We start from the raw sequence: 16,476 nt of genomic DNA on the forward strand, positions 1-16,476 counted from the left end.
TTTAATTTTCCAACCAGTTTCTCTTTTGCCTTCCATTCTTTGGTTAATGGCATCATTGGCCATCTGGTTACTGTTTGAGACCTTGGAGTCACTTTTGCCTTTTTTTCCCCTTCATTTTCCACAACCATTTGGTCATTATGTCCTGTAGCTTCTGTTTTACGGGCTTGACTTGAGCCATTTTGCTATCTGCTTCCCTGGTTCAAGCCCACGTCTCCATTAGACTTTGGGGATAAGATTAGTGTACGTAGTCTCTTTGCTCTCAAGTTTTTCTCCCTCCAAAGTATTTGCTATTTGACTCTAATCTTTTTAAATTATGGAACAGATTTTTCTTTCTCTGTTTTTCTTTGAAGAATATTGCCTCATGCAATGGTTATTAAGCCTGGCTGTACTTAATATGTAGGCAGTGAAATTTTTCAAAATCTGATGCCTTGTTTCACTCTCCTAATTAAGAATTTAGATGAGGCCACTTCTGCCAACACCTTTTGATGTTACTATCCCTAGAGGTTGATTGAATATCTAATTTTTAGCTGATAGGTGTTAGCTAAACGTCGCTGAAATAACCCATTGCTTGAAATAGCTCATTCCTCCTCTTCCGTATTTTCAGTCTATGTTCAACTTCAGGACAAACTGTTTCCAAGGAATTCTTTTGACTTGTTTTAATCTTGGTAAAAGTTTACATAAAAATTCTTGTTATAATTGACCTGCTAGCCAAAAAAGTATCTTAAAGGAATGATTCTCATTGTTTTTGAACTGTTACCTCTTGTTGCTAATTGAGTTTTTGGTACGCCTTTTCTGTTATCAAACTATAAAGTGTCATGTTGTTGTTGTTTTTAGTTAAAAGGAATTTTAAAATTTGGAAACAGATTATTTTAATGAAGAGGGAATTTCCTGATACTTTTTGATGTAATTGAATATAACCTTTGTTGCAGAATTAAAGCAGGTAAGTCAGTGATGGTATGATGTATAATTTATCTTCTGAAGTTAATAGAGGAGTTTTGTCTGTGTTAAATTGATGTGATTTATTGATTTTGGAGTTAGAGCTTTTCTCATGCTGGGACAATTCCTGTAATACATACTAGGTGTTTGATGAATGAATAACTAAATGAATCCATGTGGCAACTTCATCTCAATCCCCAGTATAATATCATTGTAATTCTCACAAGGAGAACTTTGAAAAATAATTAATTTTACCTTTGACTTAAAAAATAATAGTCATACCAAAAATTTGTAAATTACAAAAAAAGATGTAAATAGGAAAATAAAAATTCACCATCCAGAAATGATAAATGTTATTTGCTAACAGTTTTATTGAAATAAAATTCACATATCCTACAATTCACCTAAAGTATACAATTCAGTGCTTTTTAGTGTATTGACAGAGTTGTGCAATCATCACCACAATCAATTTTAGAACATTTTCATCACTCCATGAAGAAACCCCATACCCATTAATAGTCACTCCTCATTTTCCCCCAACTTCGGAGCCCTAACCAACTATTAATCCACTTTCTGTCTCTGTAGATTTACTTCTGGACATTTCATATAAATGGAATCCTAGAATATGTGATCTTTTGTCACTGGTTTCTTTCATGCAGATTGTTTTCAGTATGCATCCATTTTGTAGCATGAATCAGTACTTCAACTCTCTTTTTTTTTTTTTTAATTTTTTTTTATTTAAATTCAAGTTAGTTAACATAGAGTGTAGTCTTGGCTTCAGGAGCAGAACCCAGTGATTCATCTCTTACATGTAATACCCAGTGCGCATCTCAAGTGCCTTCCATAATGCTCATCACCCATTAACCCATCCCCCCACCTGCTTCCCCTACAACAACCCTCTATTCTCTGTATTTAAGAGTCTCTTTTGTTGGGGCGCCTGGGTGGCTTGGTCGGTTAAGCGTCTGACTTTGGCTCAGGTCATGATCTCACGGTCCGTGAGTTCGAGCCCCGCGTCGGGCTCTGTGCTGACAGCTCAGAGCCTGGAGCCTGTTTCAGATTCTGTGTCTCCCTCTCTCTCTGCTCCTCCCCTGTTCATGCTCTCTCTCTGTCTCAAAAAAATAAATAAACGTTAAAAAAAAAAAGTCTCTTGTGGTTTGTCTCTCTTTCTGTTTTTGTCTTATTTTTCCTTCCCTTCCCCTATGTTCATCTGTTGTGTTTCTCAAATTCCATATTTGAAATCATACGATATCTGTCTTTCTCTGACTTACTACGTGTCGCATAATATACTCTAGTTCCATCCACTTTGTTGCAAATGGCAAGATTTTGTTCTTTTTGATTGCTGAGTAGCATTCTGTTTGTTACACACACACACACACACACACACACACACACACACACACACACACACCTTCTTTATTCATTCATCAGTCAGTGGACATTTGGGCTATTGTTCATATCACTGCTATAAACATTGGGGTGCATGTGCTCCTTTGAATCAGCATTTTTGTATCTTTTGGATAAATACCTAGTAGTGCATTTGGTAGGTCATAGGGTAGTTCTATTTTCAATTTTTCTTTTTTAAAAAAAAAATTTTTTTTAACGTTTATTTATTTTTGAGACAGAGAGAGACTGCGCATGAATGGGGGAGGGTCAGAGAGAGGGAGACACAGAATCTGAAACAGGCTCCAGGCTCTGAGCTGTCAGCACAGAGCCTGACGCGGGGCTTGAACTCACGGACTGAGAGATCGTGACCTGAGCCAAAGTCGGCCGCTTAACCGACTGAGCCACCCAGGCGCCCCTATTTTTAATTTTTCGAGGAACCAACCTCCTGTTTTCCAGAGTGGCTGTACCAGTTTGCATTCCCACCAACAGTACAAAAGGGTTCCCCTTTCTCTGAATTTTTGCCAACATCTATTTCCTGAGTTGTTAATTTTAGCCGTTCTGACAGATATGAAGTGGTATCTCATTGTGGTTTTGATTTGTATTTCCCTAATGATGAGTGATGTTGAGTATTTTCATGTGTCTGTGAGCCATCTGGATGTCTTCTTTGGAAAATTGTCTATTCATGTGTTTTGCTCATTCCTTCACTGGATTATTTGTTTTTTGGGTGTTGAGTTTGGTAAATCTTTATAGATTTTGGAAACTAACCTTTTGTCTGATATGTCATTTGCAAAGATCTTCTCGCATTGCCTGTTAGTTTGGTTGATTGTTTTCTTTGCTGTGTTCATTTCTTTTTATTATCAAATATTCCATTTTCTGGATATATCACATTATTTTTACCCACTCATCAGTTGAGGGATGTTTGGGTTCTTTCTACTTTTTGGCTAGAGTGAATAATGCTGCCACAATGACCATTTATGTACAACTTTTTGTTTGGATGTATCTTACTTTCTCTTGGCTTGTACCTAGGAGTGGAATTGCTGGGTCATATATAGTAACCCTATGTTCAACATTCTGAGGAATTGCCCAAATTGTTTCCAACGGGCTGTACCATTTTACATCCCCACCAACAGTACATGAAGGTTCTGATTTCTCCACATTCGGAACAACACTTGTTATGTCTTTTTGACTATAGCCATCCTATTGTGTGTGGAGTAGTATCTGAGTGTGCCTTTGATTTGCATTTCCCTGGAGGCTAATGTTATTTTTTGATATTTGTTTATAGATAAAAATGGATTATACAATAAATACAGTTTTGTATTCTGTCTTTTGCATTTAAGCATGTTTTTAACATTAGCGAGCACGTTTACAAAAGAATTTCCCTCATTACTGCTTCCCTTTTCATTACCCCAAATCATAATTCTTGCGAAAACTTGCCTCACTTATATGCATAGAAAATAAAATCTGTAGGAACATATACTAAATTGTTATTGTTGGTTATCAGGGGACAAGAGGGTGTAAGATTAGGGGAATTACATTTTCTGCCTTTAGTATTTCTGTAATGTTTGAATTTTTACAGTGAACACGTATCCTCCTGTAATCACAAAACATAAACTATTATGAATTATTTCCTTGGAGGACCAAGATTCAGTATGAAAAAATATCCACAAATTTAAAAGTCATAATTTATAACATTATATTGTTGGTTATTCAAATATAATAATTTTAGCAGATAAAATACAGATAGTCCACTTTGTTAAATAAATTTAATTTTCTGTTATCCTAGAATGTGAATACATATGACATACAGAATTTAAATATATATCCATATATTTAGTATTATAGTCAGGAAAGCAGGTTTTGGTTTGAGCTATTGACTAATTTATGGAAAGGTATATAATGTAGAAGTAAAGTTTCTGAAGATATTTACTACTAATAATATATTTATTTAGTTTTTTAGTCTAATATTGATCCAATAAGTTAGTCACTGACTAGGGCTAAAAATAAGTTTTTTATAGGGATTTTCATTGTAATAGGATTTGAAATCTCTAGTCATTAGGATCTGTTTATAAAATCTCAGATCAGGCAAGGTTCTGGCAGGCATATTTATAATGTTTATAAATAATATAAAGTGGCTGTTTGGACACTCCAGCTTCTGTTGAATAATAGAATTACAGGAACATGTAATTGGCATTAAAGATTCCTGGGGTGGTTCCTAGGTGATGGGATAGGAAACTTAGTAGGGTAAGGTTTTTAAGAAAATTTCTAGTTTGCTTACACTTCGGATGAAAATATAGGGAGAGCCAGTTGGTGTCATTCAAGAAAACAAGGAAGTTTTATATTTATTGTCTCATTTAACCCTCACAACATCCCTTCAGGGTCACTATCTTGATAATGGTATTATCTCCATTTTGCAGGTGAGGAAAGTGAGGCTCAGAGAGATTAAGTAACTTGCCCACAGTAACTCAGCCAGTATGTAACAGAGCTGGGTTTGAATCCAAGTCTGTCAGACTCCAAAGCCCATGCTCTTTCCAGTACTTCACACTGCAGCAGGTAAGTATGATACTTGGCCTTGTGCTTGCCCTATGAGGGCACCCAGACTTGAGCCTGTTTCCATCACCTCACTATCCAACTCCTAGTCAGATTCTTGTCAGAACATGTGACTCAGATGAAGCTCCGTCCTCACACATCTGATTGCAGTGGTCCTCATCAGTTCTTTCTGGACATTGCAGTTATTCTGCCATGGAGAAGAGTGTGCATTTTTGCTTTCAAAAGACGATTTCCTCTCTTGTAATATAGCAACAAAATTTGACCCTGGAGTTTGCCAGCAGGGGCATTCAACCCTATTTTTTAAAGCATCATTCATACTATAGGGCCTAAGACTGGGTAGCCAAGGGACTGTGGGAAGTCATTTTGCTTTTTTTTTTTTTTTTCCTTCTAGGGAAGAGCCATTCCGTAACCTGCTTGTATCATAAAATTGTTGTGAGGGTGGAATGAGATAATAGATGTTAAATTGAATGAAATACTATACAGTAATTTACCCTTACCTTTCCAATAGCCTCATCTAAGTAGAGATTCCTTTTTTGTGAAGTTCTAGCACACACTGCTTTACTTCTGTAAATCTTTTTAGTTGAACAAGAGAATTTTGAGGGAGTGTTCTTGAATTGTAAATTACTCTAATTTGAGATATAGGGTTAGCTAGTAACATTAAAAAAGATGTTTTGCATTAAAAAATGTTTTGCATTTTAGTGTGCATATAAGACCAAGGTAAAGGTCATTTTTAAGAATCTTGTTGGAAATTCTTTTTTAGAGAAATTCTAAAAAGTTATAATAAGTGATGGCAAATGAGTATTAATTGTACAATATCAATTACATAGATCATTGACTTTTTTTTAATTTATCGTCTTATCTTCACTGGTTTATTTTAGTTGTCTTAAAGGAGATATTTGAAAGGCCTTTCATGACTTTGGATCCCTAGTCTTGCTTTATTCCTAAGTCTTAAATGTTTTCATTTGTAAAGTTCATTTTCAATACATAACTCTGAGGATACATAAAGCAGTGAGCTCATAGGGAGAGCAAAAGGGGGAAAAGTCCCTGCCCTCATGCAGCTTATATTTCAGTTGGGGGATATAGAGCACAAACAGTGTGAGTAAATCATATGTCAGTTGGTAGTGGAATGATGAGAAAAATAAAGAGAAGGCAGATTGTGATTTTAAACAAGTGGTTAGGGAAAGCCTCACTGAGAAACTGCGTTTGGACAACCACCTGAAGGAGATGGGGGAGGGAGCTGTCTTACCCATGTGGGCCAGAGGAAGAACATGCCAGCCAGTACAAAGGCCCTGAGGTGGTATAGTGCAGCATCAAAAGCAAGGAGGTCCATGTGATTAAAACTGAGTGTGTGTGTGTGTGTGTGTGTGTGTGTGTGTGGGAGTGCCTTACAGTCCATTTTGAAGACTTTATCTCTGCATGAAATAGGAAGGCATTGAGGTTTTGAGCAGAATTCTCATACCGGAGTTTTCACAAACATATCCTTGGAAATTGCAGAGGAAATACTATATAAATAAAAGGTACTATTAGGTATCATTATTCCTCTACTGAAATGCAGGTTTTTATAACCAGTCAAATGTATAAGAAAATGTGCTGCCAATAAGTACTTACATAAGGAAAAATGTATTAGAAAATTCACAGAGGTGCCTAGGTGGCTTATTTGTTTGAGCATCTGACTTTGGCTCAGGTTGTGATCTCACAGTTCATGAGTTCCAACCTGGCACCGGGCTTTCTGTTGACAGCACAGAGCCTGCTTCAGTTCCTCTGTCTGCTCCCCACCCCCCGCCCGCCCCCCCTTCCCTGCTTGCTCTCTTTCTCTCAAAGTTTTTTTTAAAAAAGGAAAGGAAACTTAACAGAAGCTTTTTAAAAAAGATCTGGCCAATATGGGAAATAGGTTTATTTTAGTTAACTAGTATAGCTTTTTAAAATGGAGGATGACATGTTTATGACATGATCTCTAAAAAAGTAAATTGTGGTGTCATAATTAGGATTATATCTCTCCTGGTAACACAGTGGTAAAGGAGATGAACTGAAACATCTGGCTCTTTTTACCTCAAGAATATTTACTTAAGCAATAATAGTATAAGGAGTATGGGAGAAGAAACAAAAAGTGCTGGATCTTTTCTATGAAGTAGTTGGTCTTTTAGGTGAAGTAACCATGTAATTGTAAACAAGTTATGGTAAGCAATTGTTTTCAATTCCATCAAGTATTGTTAGTAATTTTTTATGTTCTAAATTACCTAATTTTATGTGAGTGGAAGTGTAGTGTTTAATCTGGAGCTCAACCTGGAATATCTCTTTGCCAGTGATAAGTCCTTGAGTGCGTTTCCTTTCCTGCTTCTTTTGACTCCCCTCATCTCCGCTTTCTGGACGTTGAATGAGTCAGCAATTTTGTCCTTCTGTTTCTCTTATTTTTAATCTCCTGTATACTCTCTATGTAGGATCTAGTCTAGATTATCTTGGTTGACTATATTAGATTGGATTAATTCAGAAGAGTTACTAAATTGTTTTGAACAAATGAACTTTTCTGCTGATACTACTTATTTATACCAGATAATTGATACTTTTTAACTTGGTTTCAGAGCCCTTTACTAACTGCATTTCCTTTTAATTAGATAGCCCACTGTTCTGACTAGAATGTATAATTTACTGTCTCCTAAATAATGCATATTTAATGATCTACAAGTCCATACATATGTATATGTAAGTTGTAAGTATGTCCCAGGCTTTTCCATGTCTCAATTTCTGCTTATATCATCTTCAAATTCCTTTTTGTCTTCTTTTCCACCTGTCCATGTTCTACCTATATTTCAGGATCAAATTCACATTCAAACTTCTCTGTACAGCCTGTTCTGTCTCCTTGAGCCTGTTTTTTCTTCCTTAGAATTTTTATAGAAATAATCATTGGCCATTGATCATAAAGTTTCATTACTAACTTTGAACTCATACTTTACTGGTATTATCAAAGGTCTCCACAAAAAAATAGGATGTGTGTGTATATTTACATATATGTGTATATATATGTGTGTATATATATATATATGTGTGTGTGTGTATATATATATATATACATATATATATATATACACATATATAAAAAGAGATTTATTATAAGGAATAATAAATGGTTCATGTGATCATGGAGGCTAATTAAGCCCCAAGATCCTTCAACTTGGCAAGCTGGACACCTAGGAGAGCTAAGCCAGTGGTGTAGTTCCAGTCCAAAAAGGCTGGCGGGCTTGAGACCCAGGAAGAGCTGATGTTTCGTTTGAGCCTGAAGGTAGGAAAAAGCCAACGTCCCGGTTCCAAGGCAGTCAGGCAAGAGGACTTCTCTTAGTATTTATTTTGCCATTCATTCATGTGCCTTGTTTTACCAGCTAGTGGATAAGCAACTTGAGGCCAGGGACCACCTGTCATGCTTGCTTGCTTACCGTCCATAAATCCTTGCATAGGACTTAAGTGTAATGGGTATATCTGCATACTTTATAAAACTGTAACGTTTTAGAGCTGGATAGGGTCTTTGAGGTTATCTTGTTTCAGAGTTGGGGAATCAAGAACAGCTTTAAAATGGGAAGATTAGTAATATACCTCTTTCCTTGGTTATTAGAAGAGTAAGATGAGCTAATATAATGTGTGTGAAAAGTTAGGTGTCCTATTAATTAAAACTTTTTTTTTTTTTTGGCTTAGAGCATGAATCAAAATAGTTTACAAAAGTCTTTTTATGTGATAAATTAGACAATATTTCTGGGTGGAAATCATCTTTTCTTTCTCTTTCTCATATTCAAATGTATGTTCAAAATGTCCATGTTCAAATGTATCTCCAGATTTGAGATCATACCATCATTTCCTCAAAGCATATTATCTGATAGGTTAAATTTGCTGATTTGTATAAAATATTCTAATTAGGTATACATCATCAAGTGGTAGGTTTAGCTTTTGGGCATGCCTATATTAAAGTGGCAGATTGAGGCTATAGAGGTTGAGGTTACAGTATCTGTTTTTTTTAATGTTTGTTTATTTTTGAGAGGGAGAGAACACAAGCCGGGGAGGGACAGGGACGGAGAGAGAGGGAGACAGAGGATCCAAGGCGGGCTCTGCACTGACAGCAGCAAGCCCTATGTGCATCCTGAACTCAGGAACCATGAGATCATGACCTGAGTCAAAGTCGGACACTCGACTGACTGAGCCACCCAGGCACCCCAAGGTTACAGTATCTGAAGACTAAAGTACTTTATTTGAATTTAAATATTCTTTTTTAGAAGTCTCCAGTTATGGGAACCGGTATTGATTATTTTCAAATGTTTTTATTTAATTTTTTCTTTCCTAGATTTTCTTGTAATCACATCTACCAAAGCCTTCAAGATGGTACTAGCAGACCTTGGAAGAAAAATAACATCAGCATTACGCTCATTGAGCAATGCCACCATTATCAATGAAGAGGTATGTAAAATATGTGAAATGCGTGTGATAGCACATCATTACTAGCATTGGGGAGGTGAATTATCAGTAATCTCAATGTTTGTATTTGTTTTGTTGTAGATTTAATCATTGTAGGTAAACACTTAAAACTGAAGACACTAGTTTGTGTCTTTTATTGAGTTGACCATCTTACTGTTTAACTTGCTATAAAGAATTAGAAAAAAAGAATCAACAACAACAAAAAACCGAACCTTAACTAACATGTAAAAATGACATACATTTTATGTTTTAAAAAAGGGCTTAGGTCTGGAGATACACTTTTGCTTTGTCTCTTGACATAGGCCTAAAACTTCATTGTCCTGCTTCTTTTTTCTTGGCTAGGCATGTGTGTGTGTCTCACCTTTTTCTCTTTGACTTTTACTTAGCATTCTTGTTAAAGGCTAGTATTTTTATTTTGTCTACTTTGATTCATTTTCTCTGAAATCTTCACTCAGTTGTTTTAGAGATTTTGTAAGATGATTCCTTGTATGGTGTCTGAAATACTCTTCCTCCTGGCTTTCTTGTTTTAAGTTTAAAATATTTCTTTCTGGGGGTGTCTGGGTGGCTCAGAAAGTTGAGCATCCAACTCTTGATTTCAGCTCAGGTCATGGTCCCAGGGTCTCAGGACCCCCTGTTGGCTCCATGCAGAGTGTGTTAGTCGTTTTGACCATAGAGCCTGTTTAAGATTCTCTCTCTCTTTCACCCTCCCTCTCTGTCTCCTCTTCTGCCCCCCTTTCTCTCTAAAATAAAAAAAATATATTAAAAAAATTCTTAAAATATTTCTTTCTTTTTCCCCCCATGTCTTGTGTCTTAATGATTTGTCAATTGAAAAAAGATGAGAGTCCAAAAGTATACTTTATATTTTGTGGTACCAATGGGAGAGTACTGAATTTGGTTTTAGAAGACCTTGTTTAGTGACCTACTTAGTAGCTTGTGATAGAAATCTGGGCAAGTCAACTTCAGATTCTTTAATGTATAAAATAAGAAAAAAGCACTTACCTTATAAGATGGTTTTAAGGATCAAATGAAATAATAGATGAAAAGTACTTTCTAACTTGGAAGTTTGAAAAAAAAAATTCTTTTTTTTTTTTAATTAAAAAAAATTTTAATTCCAGTGTGGTTAACAAACAGTGCTATATTAGTTCAATACAATGTATAATAACAGTGATTCAGTATTTCTGTACATTACTCTGTGCTCACTGGAAAGAAATTCTAATGCAGAATTTGTTATCAATATTTTAATAAGCTAATGGAATTAAATAATTTTGGGACCATCTTTGAATTTAGCTAGTCCAGCCTCTTAGTTAACAGCAACAGAAAGTCAGTTTCACATGTTTATTTATTGGAAGAACCAGGATTAGTGTCTTTTTTCTAATTCCTCATCCAGTGCTTTTTCTAATAATTATAACCATTGTTTAGTCTTTGGAATTCAGAATAAATAAAACAACAGCTTTCAAAACAGTTTTCCCTATTGTGTAACCTTTGTGCTGTTTATGTTTATAGTGGAGAAAAAAAGAAACCAGGGAAAAGAGCTTAGTGGGAAGTAGAGTTAAAGCTACTGCTTGAATTAGCAAACTTCTCTGTTCCTAGTACTGTGCTGCTAGGGAATTAACAAGAAGAAATCCCTCTAATGAAAGATCAGTTCCATTTTTATCAGGCCCTTTTAGTGAGAGATAGATCTGATAAGCCTCTGTAGGATGTACAAAGTGAGTTGAAGATGGGAATTCATTCAAGAAGATTTGAGGGACTACATTTTTTTTTAAAGATTTTATGTTTGAGTCATCTCTGTACCCAGTGTGGAGCTCAAACCCACAACCTGAGATTGAGCATCACACCGTCCACTGACTGAGCCAGCCAGGTGCCCCAAGGAATACATTTTTGCTGGCACCAGGGATTTGGCAGTGAGAAAATAGACTACAGAATCCCTGCCCTCATGGAGCTTACAGTTTAGTGTGTAAACACTTATTTACATGAGCAACAAAGGCCTCACCATTTTTAAGACTTTATAGTTTGTGACCTTTTAACTGGCCTTGTAACTCAGCAAATATATGATGATAGTTTTTTTTTAATTTTTTTTCAATGTTTATTTATTTTGAGAGACAGAGTGTGAGCGGGGGAGGGGCAGAGAGAGAGAGTGAAAGAGAGAGAAACCCAAGCAGGCTCCCAGCATAGAGTCTGATGCATGGCTCAAACTCACAAACCATGAGATCATGACCTGAACCAAAATCAAGTGGGGCGGTTAACCGACTGAACCACCCAGGTGCCCTGATAGTGAGTTATCAATGGAGGATAGTTTTCTTTTCAACTTTGTTCCTCTGCTCTGAGTGGAAATAGTAAGACTGCTAGGTCAGACTTGGTTATTATTTTTTTTTGTTGTTATATTTTCCTCCATGGTAGTGCAATTAAGCAGATATAGTGAATATAAAGTGCTGTGTATTAGCCACAGAAGGTGTTCAATAGCAGCATCTATTGCGTAGTAACTTTCTTTGGCTTAAAGAAAAAGTCTTTACTACTGTTACGTTAATATAGGAATAAAATTGTGATAATATTTGGTTGAATAAAACTAAATAGAATGTCTTATTTTGACAACATGATTAGACATTTGATAAAATGCTCTTTCTAAGGCTAATTGAAAAACTTTTTTTCCTATAATAGTGTAGTATTATTTTTATTAAGTTATGGTAGTATATGATGAGTAATCAGCCATTGTTTTTATAAGATTGAAATGATACACGGGGAGTGTTAAACTTTTTTGGGGGGTTGTGTTAAATTTTTATGTATTTATTTATTTGCAGGTATTAAATGCTATGCTAAAAGAAGTATGTACAGCATTATTGGAAGCAGATGTTAATATTAAACTAGTGAAGCAACTAAGAGAAAATGTAAAGTAAGTTAAATTAATCAGGTAAAAAGCAGGCAAAACTAAATTTAGTTTACTGAGATGAGGAGCTAACCAGAAAAGTCTGCTATATCAAGAAATGTTTCTGCTTTAAGCATTTAAAAAGAATAGAACTCATATTTTGCAAGACTGTATTTATAGTATGTTTCCGTAATGATGTTTCAAAGATTAAACTTACATGTGGCTTTCATTTAATTATGGATTTCTTTCCATTTTACTCCTTTATTTGGATGGATTCAATCATATACAGTATAGTATTTCAATATAAAAGCCTTTTAACAATTCTTCATACAAAAGTGGTGCCAGTTTATCCTTTTCAGGCTTAAGATGACATTAATGAGCTTCCTTCATTATTGGAGAATTGTATTCATTTCTTGTTCTCCTCTTTGATTTTCTGTCCATATTTGAATGAAGGAGTAATGTGTGTCATCTCAGTTACTGTGTTCACTGGGAAAGGCACTGACTGGGGCAGGGCTCATAGAGTAATACAGGCACCTCAGTTAACTTCTTGAATCCTTGCCCTTGTCATGTCCAGGCCATCTTTCCTTTTCATACTGTTAGACTGGGTAATGAATGTAGAACTGCTGGCATTTACACATTTAGAATTAGAGAAATTAATCCTGTTTTCTGCTGGGTGTAAAGATGTATAAAGTATATATGTAAAAATAAGTAAATAAAATTAATACTTTGTGGTGATATGAGGACACATTAATATTTAGACTTTAAAAAAAAAAAACCTTGAAAAACTAACCAGTCTTCCGTCTAATATTTCCTGATCAGTTTTTTAGGATATAGACTTATAAATCTGTGGTAATTATATGCATGTTAATCAGAGGGCTACTAATGTGAATGATTGAATATTTTTACATTCTCTGGAGCAGAAACTTTTTTTCAGAACGTCTTAACTGGCTTTTCTCTCCTACCCACAAATAACCATCATCATGAAGGTCTGCTATTGATCTTGAAGAGATGGCATCTGGTCTTAACAAAAGAAAAATGATTCAGCACGCTGTATTTAAAGAACTTGTGAAGGTAAGAGTATATCAGGATTGTGCTGTGATTCTCTGTAGACCTCAGTGGGTAAAAATACATTAGCACTGCGAACAAGAATATTATTTCAGAATACTTACTTACATTTTTATAGAATATTCATCTGTATTAAAAATATTAACGGAAAGATTATTAACTTTTCTAAAGGGGCCTATTTTTATTATTGACTTTTCTGAATACAAAGTTCTGAGTATAGATATGAAAGGCCAGTACTATTCCTGCAACAATTCCCAAAGCCAGGTTACAAAAAGTAAAACTTCACTACAGATTAATTGATAGAAGGGCCTCTCTTGAGTTTATCCTCTTTAGCATCAGGTTTGCCTTATTGGTCTTACTTTTGTATGGAAAGTCACTCTTGACAAGTCTTCTTTTCTGAACTGTTCATTGTTTACAGAATTCCCTTTGAAAAGACCAAATATCCCAACTCTTGTTTAGATTATGAGCAATTGGTGAAATTTTATTTTGCAAGTGGTAAATATAGCCTATTACTTTGTATCACCTTAGAACTGATTATGCTTCCGTGGTCATGAAAATAATGGTGAGAATCTTAGAGCTTTAAAAAATATGTATGGGTTTTGGGGCACTTGGGTGGCTCAATCAGTTAAGCATCCGACTCTTGATTTTGGCTCAGGTCATGGTCTCATGGTTGGGAGATTGAGCCCCATTGGGCACCATGCTGTGCATGGCGTCTGCTTAAGATTCTCTCTTTTTCTCTCTCCCCCCACCCCTACTCCTTCTGCTCCTCTTGTGCTCTCTGTCTGTCTGTCTCTCACTCTCACTCTCTCTCACTTTCTCAAAAAAAAAAAAAAAAAGAAAAAAATAGGGGCACTTGGGTGGCTCAGTTGGTTGAACGTTCAACTTCAGCTCAGGTCATGATCTCGCAGTCCGTGGGTTCGAGCCCCGTTTTGGACTCTCTGCTGACAGCTCAGAGCCTGGAGCCTGCTTTGGATTCTGTGTTTCCCTCTCTCTTTGCCCTTCCCCTTCTTGTGCTCTGTCTCTCTCTCTCAAAAATAAATAAACATTAAAAAAAACAGATATAGGTTCAGTGGTAGGGGGAGAAAAAGAAGGAACTATAAAAACTTTTTTTAGAGCAACAGATGTCTGCTAGTGGTCTTCTAGTATTTTTCCATTTATTGTGTGAATAGTTTCATTTATTCCTTTGGTTTCTTATAGACTAATAAATAAAAAAAGAAATTCAGACGTAAATGAGGTCAGAGAATTTATCCAGTCATGCTTCTTCATTTGTAGTTGAGAAAACTGAACAGCTAGTTAGTGGCAGACCCAGGTCTGATCTCTAAACTCTGTAGGATTCCTCACATTATTTCCAGTTTGCTTTTTATCTAGAATCTGAAATAGAAAATTTGCCTGTGTAGGCAAAATAGGGAAATAGTCAAGTTTTATGGGAATGGTAGGATTATGGTTGCCTTTTATACCAAAGTGCCTTTAAATTATTTTTACAATTTAGAAGTTGTGGCGATAGGGGTTTTGAATGTAAGCGTATGTTAAGCCAATCTTACTAATTTATTTCTGGTACATAGCTTGTAGACCCTGGAGTTAAAGCATGGACACCCACTAAAGGAAAACAGAATGTGATCATGTTTGTTGGATTGCAAGGGAGTGGTAAAACAACAACATGTTCAAAGGTAAATTATACTTAGTTTTAAAAAAAGTCATGGAACATACATGTTTGTATATATCAAGTTTTATGTTAAAGCCAGGCTAGAATGCTTGCTTTACAATTTTGTGTTATTTGATATATCTTATTATTTTTTTGTAATAGCTTTTTGTACGGTAAGAAGAAAGAATCCCAGAGTCTCCCTTGTGATTGCTTTTTATAAGAATCGTAGACTTCTACATAGCTATCCTGTTTCTTTTACCAAAGAGACTGTTCCTATACTTTAAGGACATGAGGATATGATTTTTGGAGAAGAGAACATGGAAAGTTTAGCTTATCTCCTGTGGTTCCAGGCTCTCTTTTCACAGTGTCCCCCCCAACATAATCATAGATCTTTATTTTGCATATCCTTCTACTAATTTTTAATTCATCATACCACCTCTTTCTTCAGAATTAAGTGCCTCAAGTTTGTTACCGGATTTTGTTTCACAAGCCTCAACTATGTTATAGTCTATAAAAAAAGAAAAAAGGATTATTTTTTAGAGGATTTATTATTATTTATTTTTACTTAACATTAATAGTGGTTAGTATTTTTCACTATGGTAATGTATTGCTTGATCATTTTATGTCCTTTGAATGTTACTGTATGGCAGTTAGAATTTAAACTCTTTAGCAAATTCACCGTGTTCAAAAATGTAGGGGTGCCTGGGTGGCTCAGTCAGTTGAGCGACTGACTTCGGCTCACATCATGATCTCACGGTTTGTGGGTTCGAGCCCTGCGTCGGGCTCTGTGCTGACAGCTCAGAGCCTGCAGCCTGCTTTGGATTCTGTGTCTCCCTTTCTCTCTGTCCCTCCCCCACTCATGCTCTGTCTCTCTCTCTCTGTCTCAGAAATAAACATTTAAAAATAAGTAATAATAGTGGTGTGTGTATATAAATATAAATATATATATGTATATATATATAATGGAATGTTTGCTGTGTTCAAAAATGTAATAATAGTGGTGTGTGTATATATATTAAATATATATAATATTATATATTATATATATAATGGAATATAATATAATATAATATATATATAATGAAATGTTATGGAATGGAATTTATATATGTGTGTATATATATATATATATATATATATATATATATATATATATGTATATATATAATGGAATGCTACTCGGCCATAAAAAAGAATGAAATCTTGCCATTTGAAATGAAATGGATGGGGGTGCCTGGGTGGCTTAGTCAAAGTGTCCGACTTCAGCTCAGGTCATGATCTCAAGGTTCTTGAGTTCGAACCCTGCGTCAGGCTCTGTGTTGACAGAGCCTGGAGCCTTCTTTGGATTTTGTGTCTCCCTCTCTCTCTGTCCCTCTTGCACTCTGTCTTTCTCTCTCTCTCAAAAATAAACATCAAAAAAATTAATGAAATGACATGAGTGGAGCTAGAGAGTATTATGCTAAGTGAAATAAGTCAGAGAAAGACAAATACCATATGATTTCACTCATATGTGGAATTTAAGAAACAAAACAAATGTGAGCAAGGGGAAAAAGAAAAGAGAGACAAACAAAGAAACAGATTCTTAGGG

At 35.4% G+C, this 16,476-nt stretch overlaps 1 protein-coding gene across 3 annotated transcripts in view; it reads left to right on the top strand.

Moving 5' to 3' along the window:
* The window catches only part of SRP54 (signal recognition particle 54), a 40,077-nt gene that overhangs the window by 1,810 nt on the left and 21,791 nt on the right, over positions 1–16,476 (top strand). Inside the window, exons 2-6 of one of the 3 annotated variants that reach the window (XM_060619496.3) lie at positions 4,734–4,869; positions 9,191–9,303; positions 12,117–12,208; positions 13,168–13,252; positions 14,809–14,913. In XM_060619496.3, the coding sequence (XP_060475479.1) occupies positions 4,839–4,869; positions 9,191–9,303; positions 12,117–12,208; positions 13,168–13,252; positions 14,809–14,913 (426 nt within the window). In that variant the 5' untranslated portion in view covers positions 4,734–4,838. Of the gene's footprint in view, positions 1–4,733; positions 4,870–6,706; positions 7,044–9,190; positions 9,304–12,116; positions 12,209–13,167; positions 13,253–14,808; positions 14,914–16,476 lie in introns of those variants that run through there. The other 2 variants (XM_060619498.3, XM_060619497.3) reach the window with 2 other exon arrangements.

The sequence above is a fragment of the Panthera onca genome, chromosome B3, assembly GCF_046562875.1.
Source record: "Panthera onca isolate mPanOnc1 chromosome B3, mPanOnc1 haplotype 2, whole genome shotgun sequence".
Lineage (NCBI taxonomy): Eukaryota > Metazoa > Chordata > Mammalia > Carnivora > Felidae > Panthera > Panthera onca.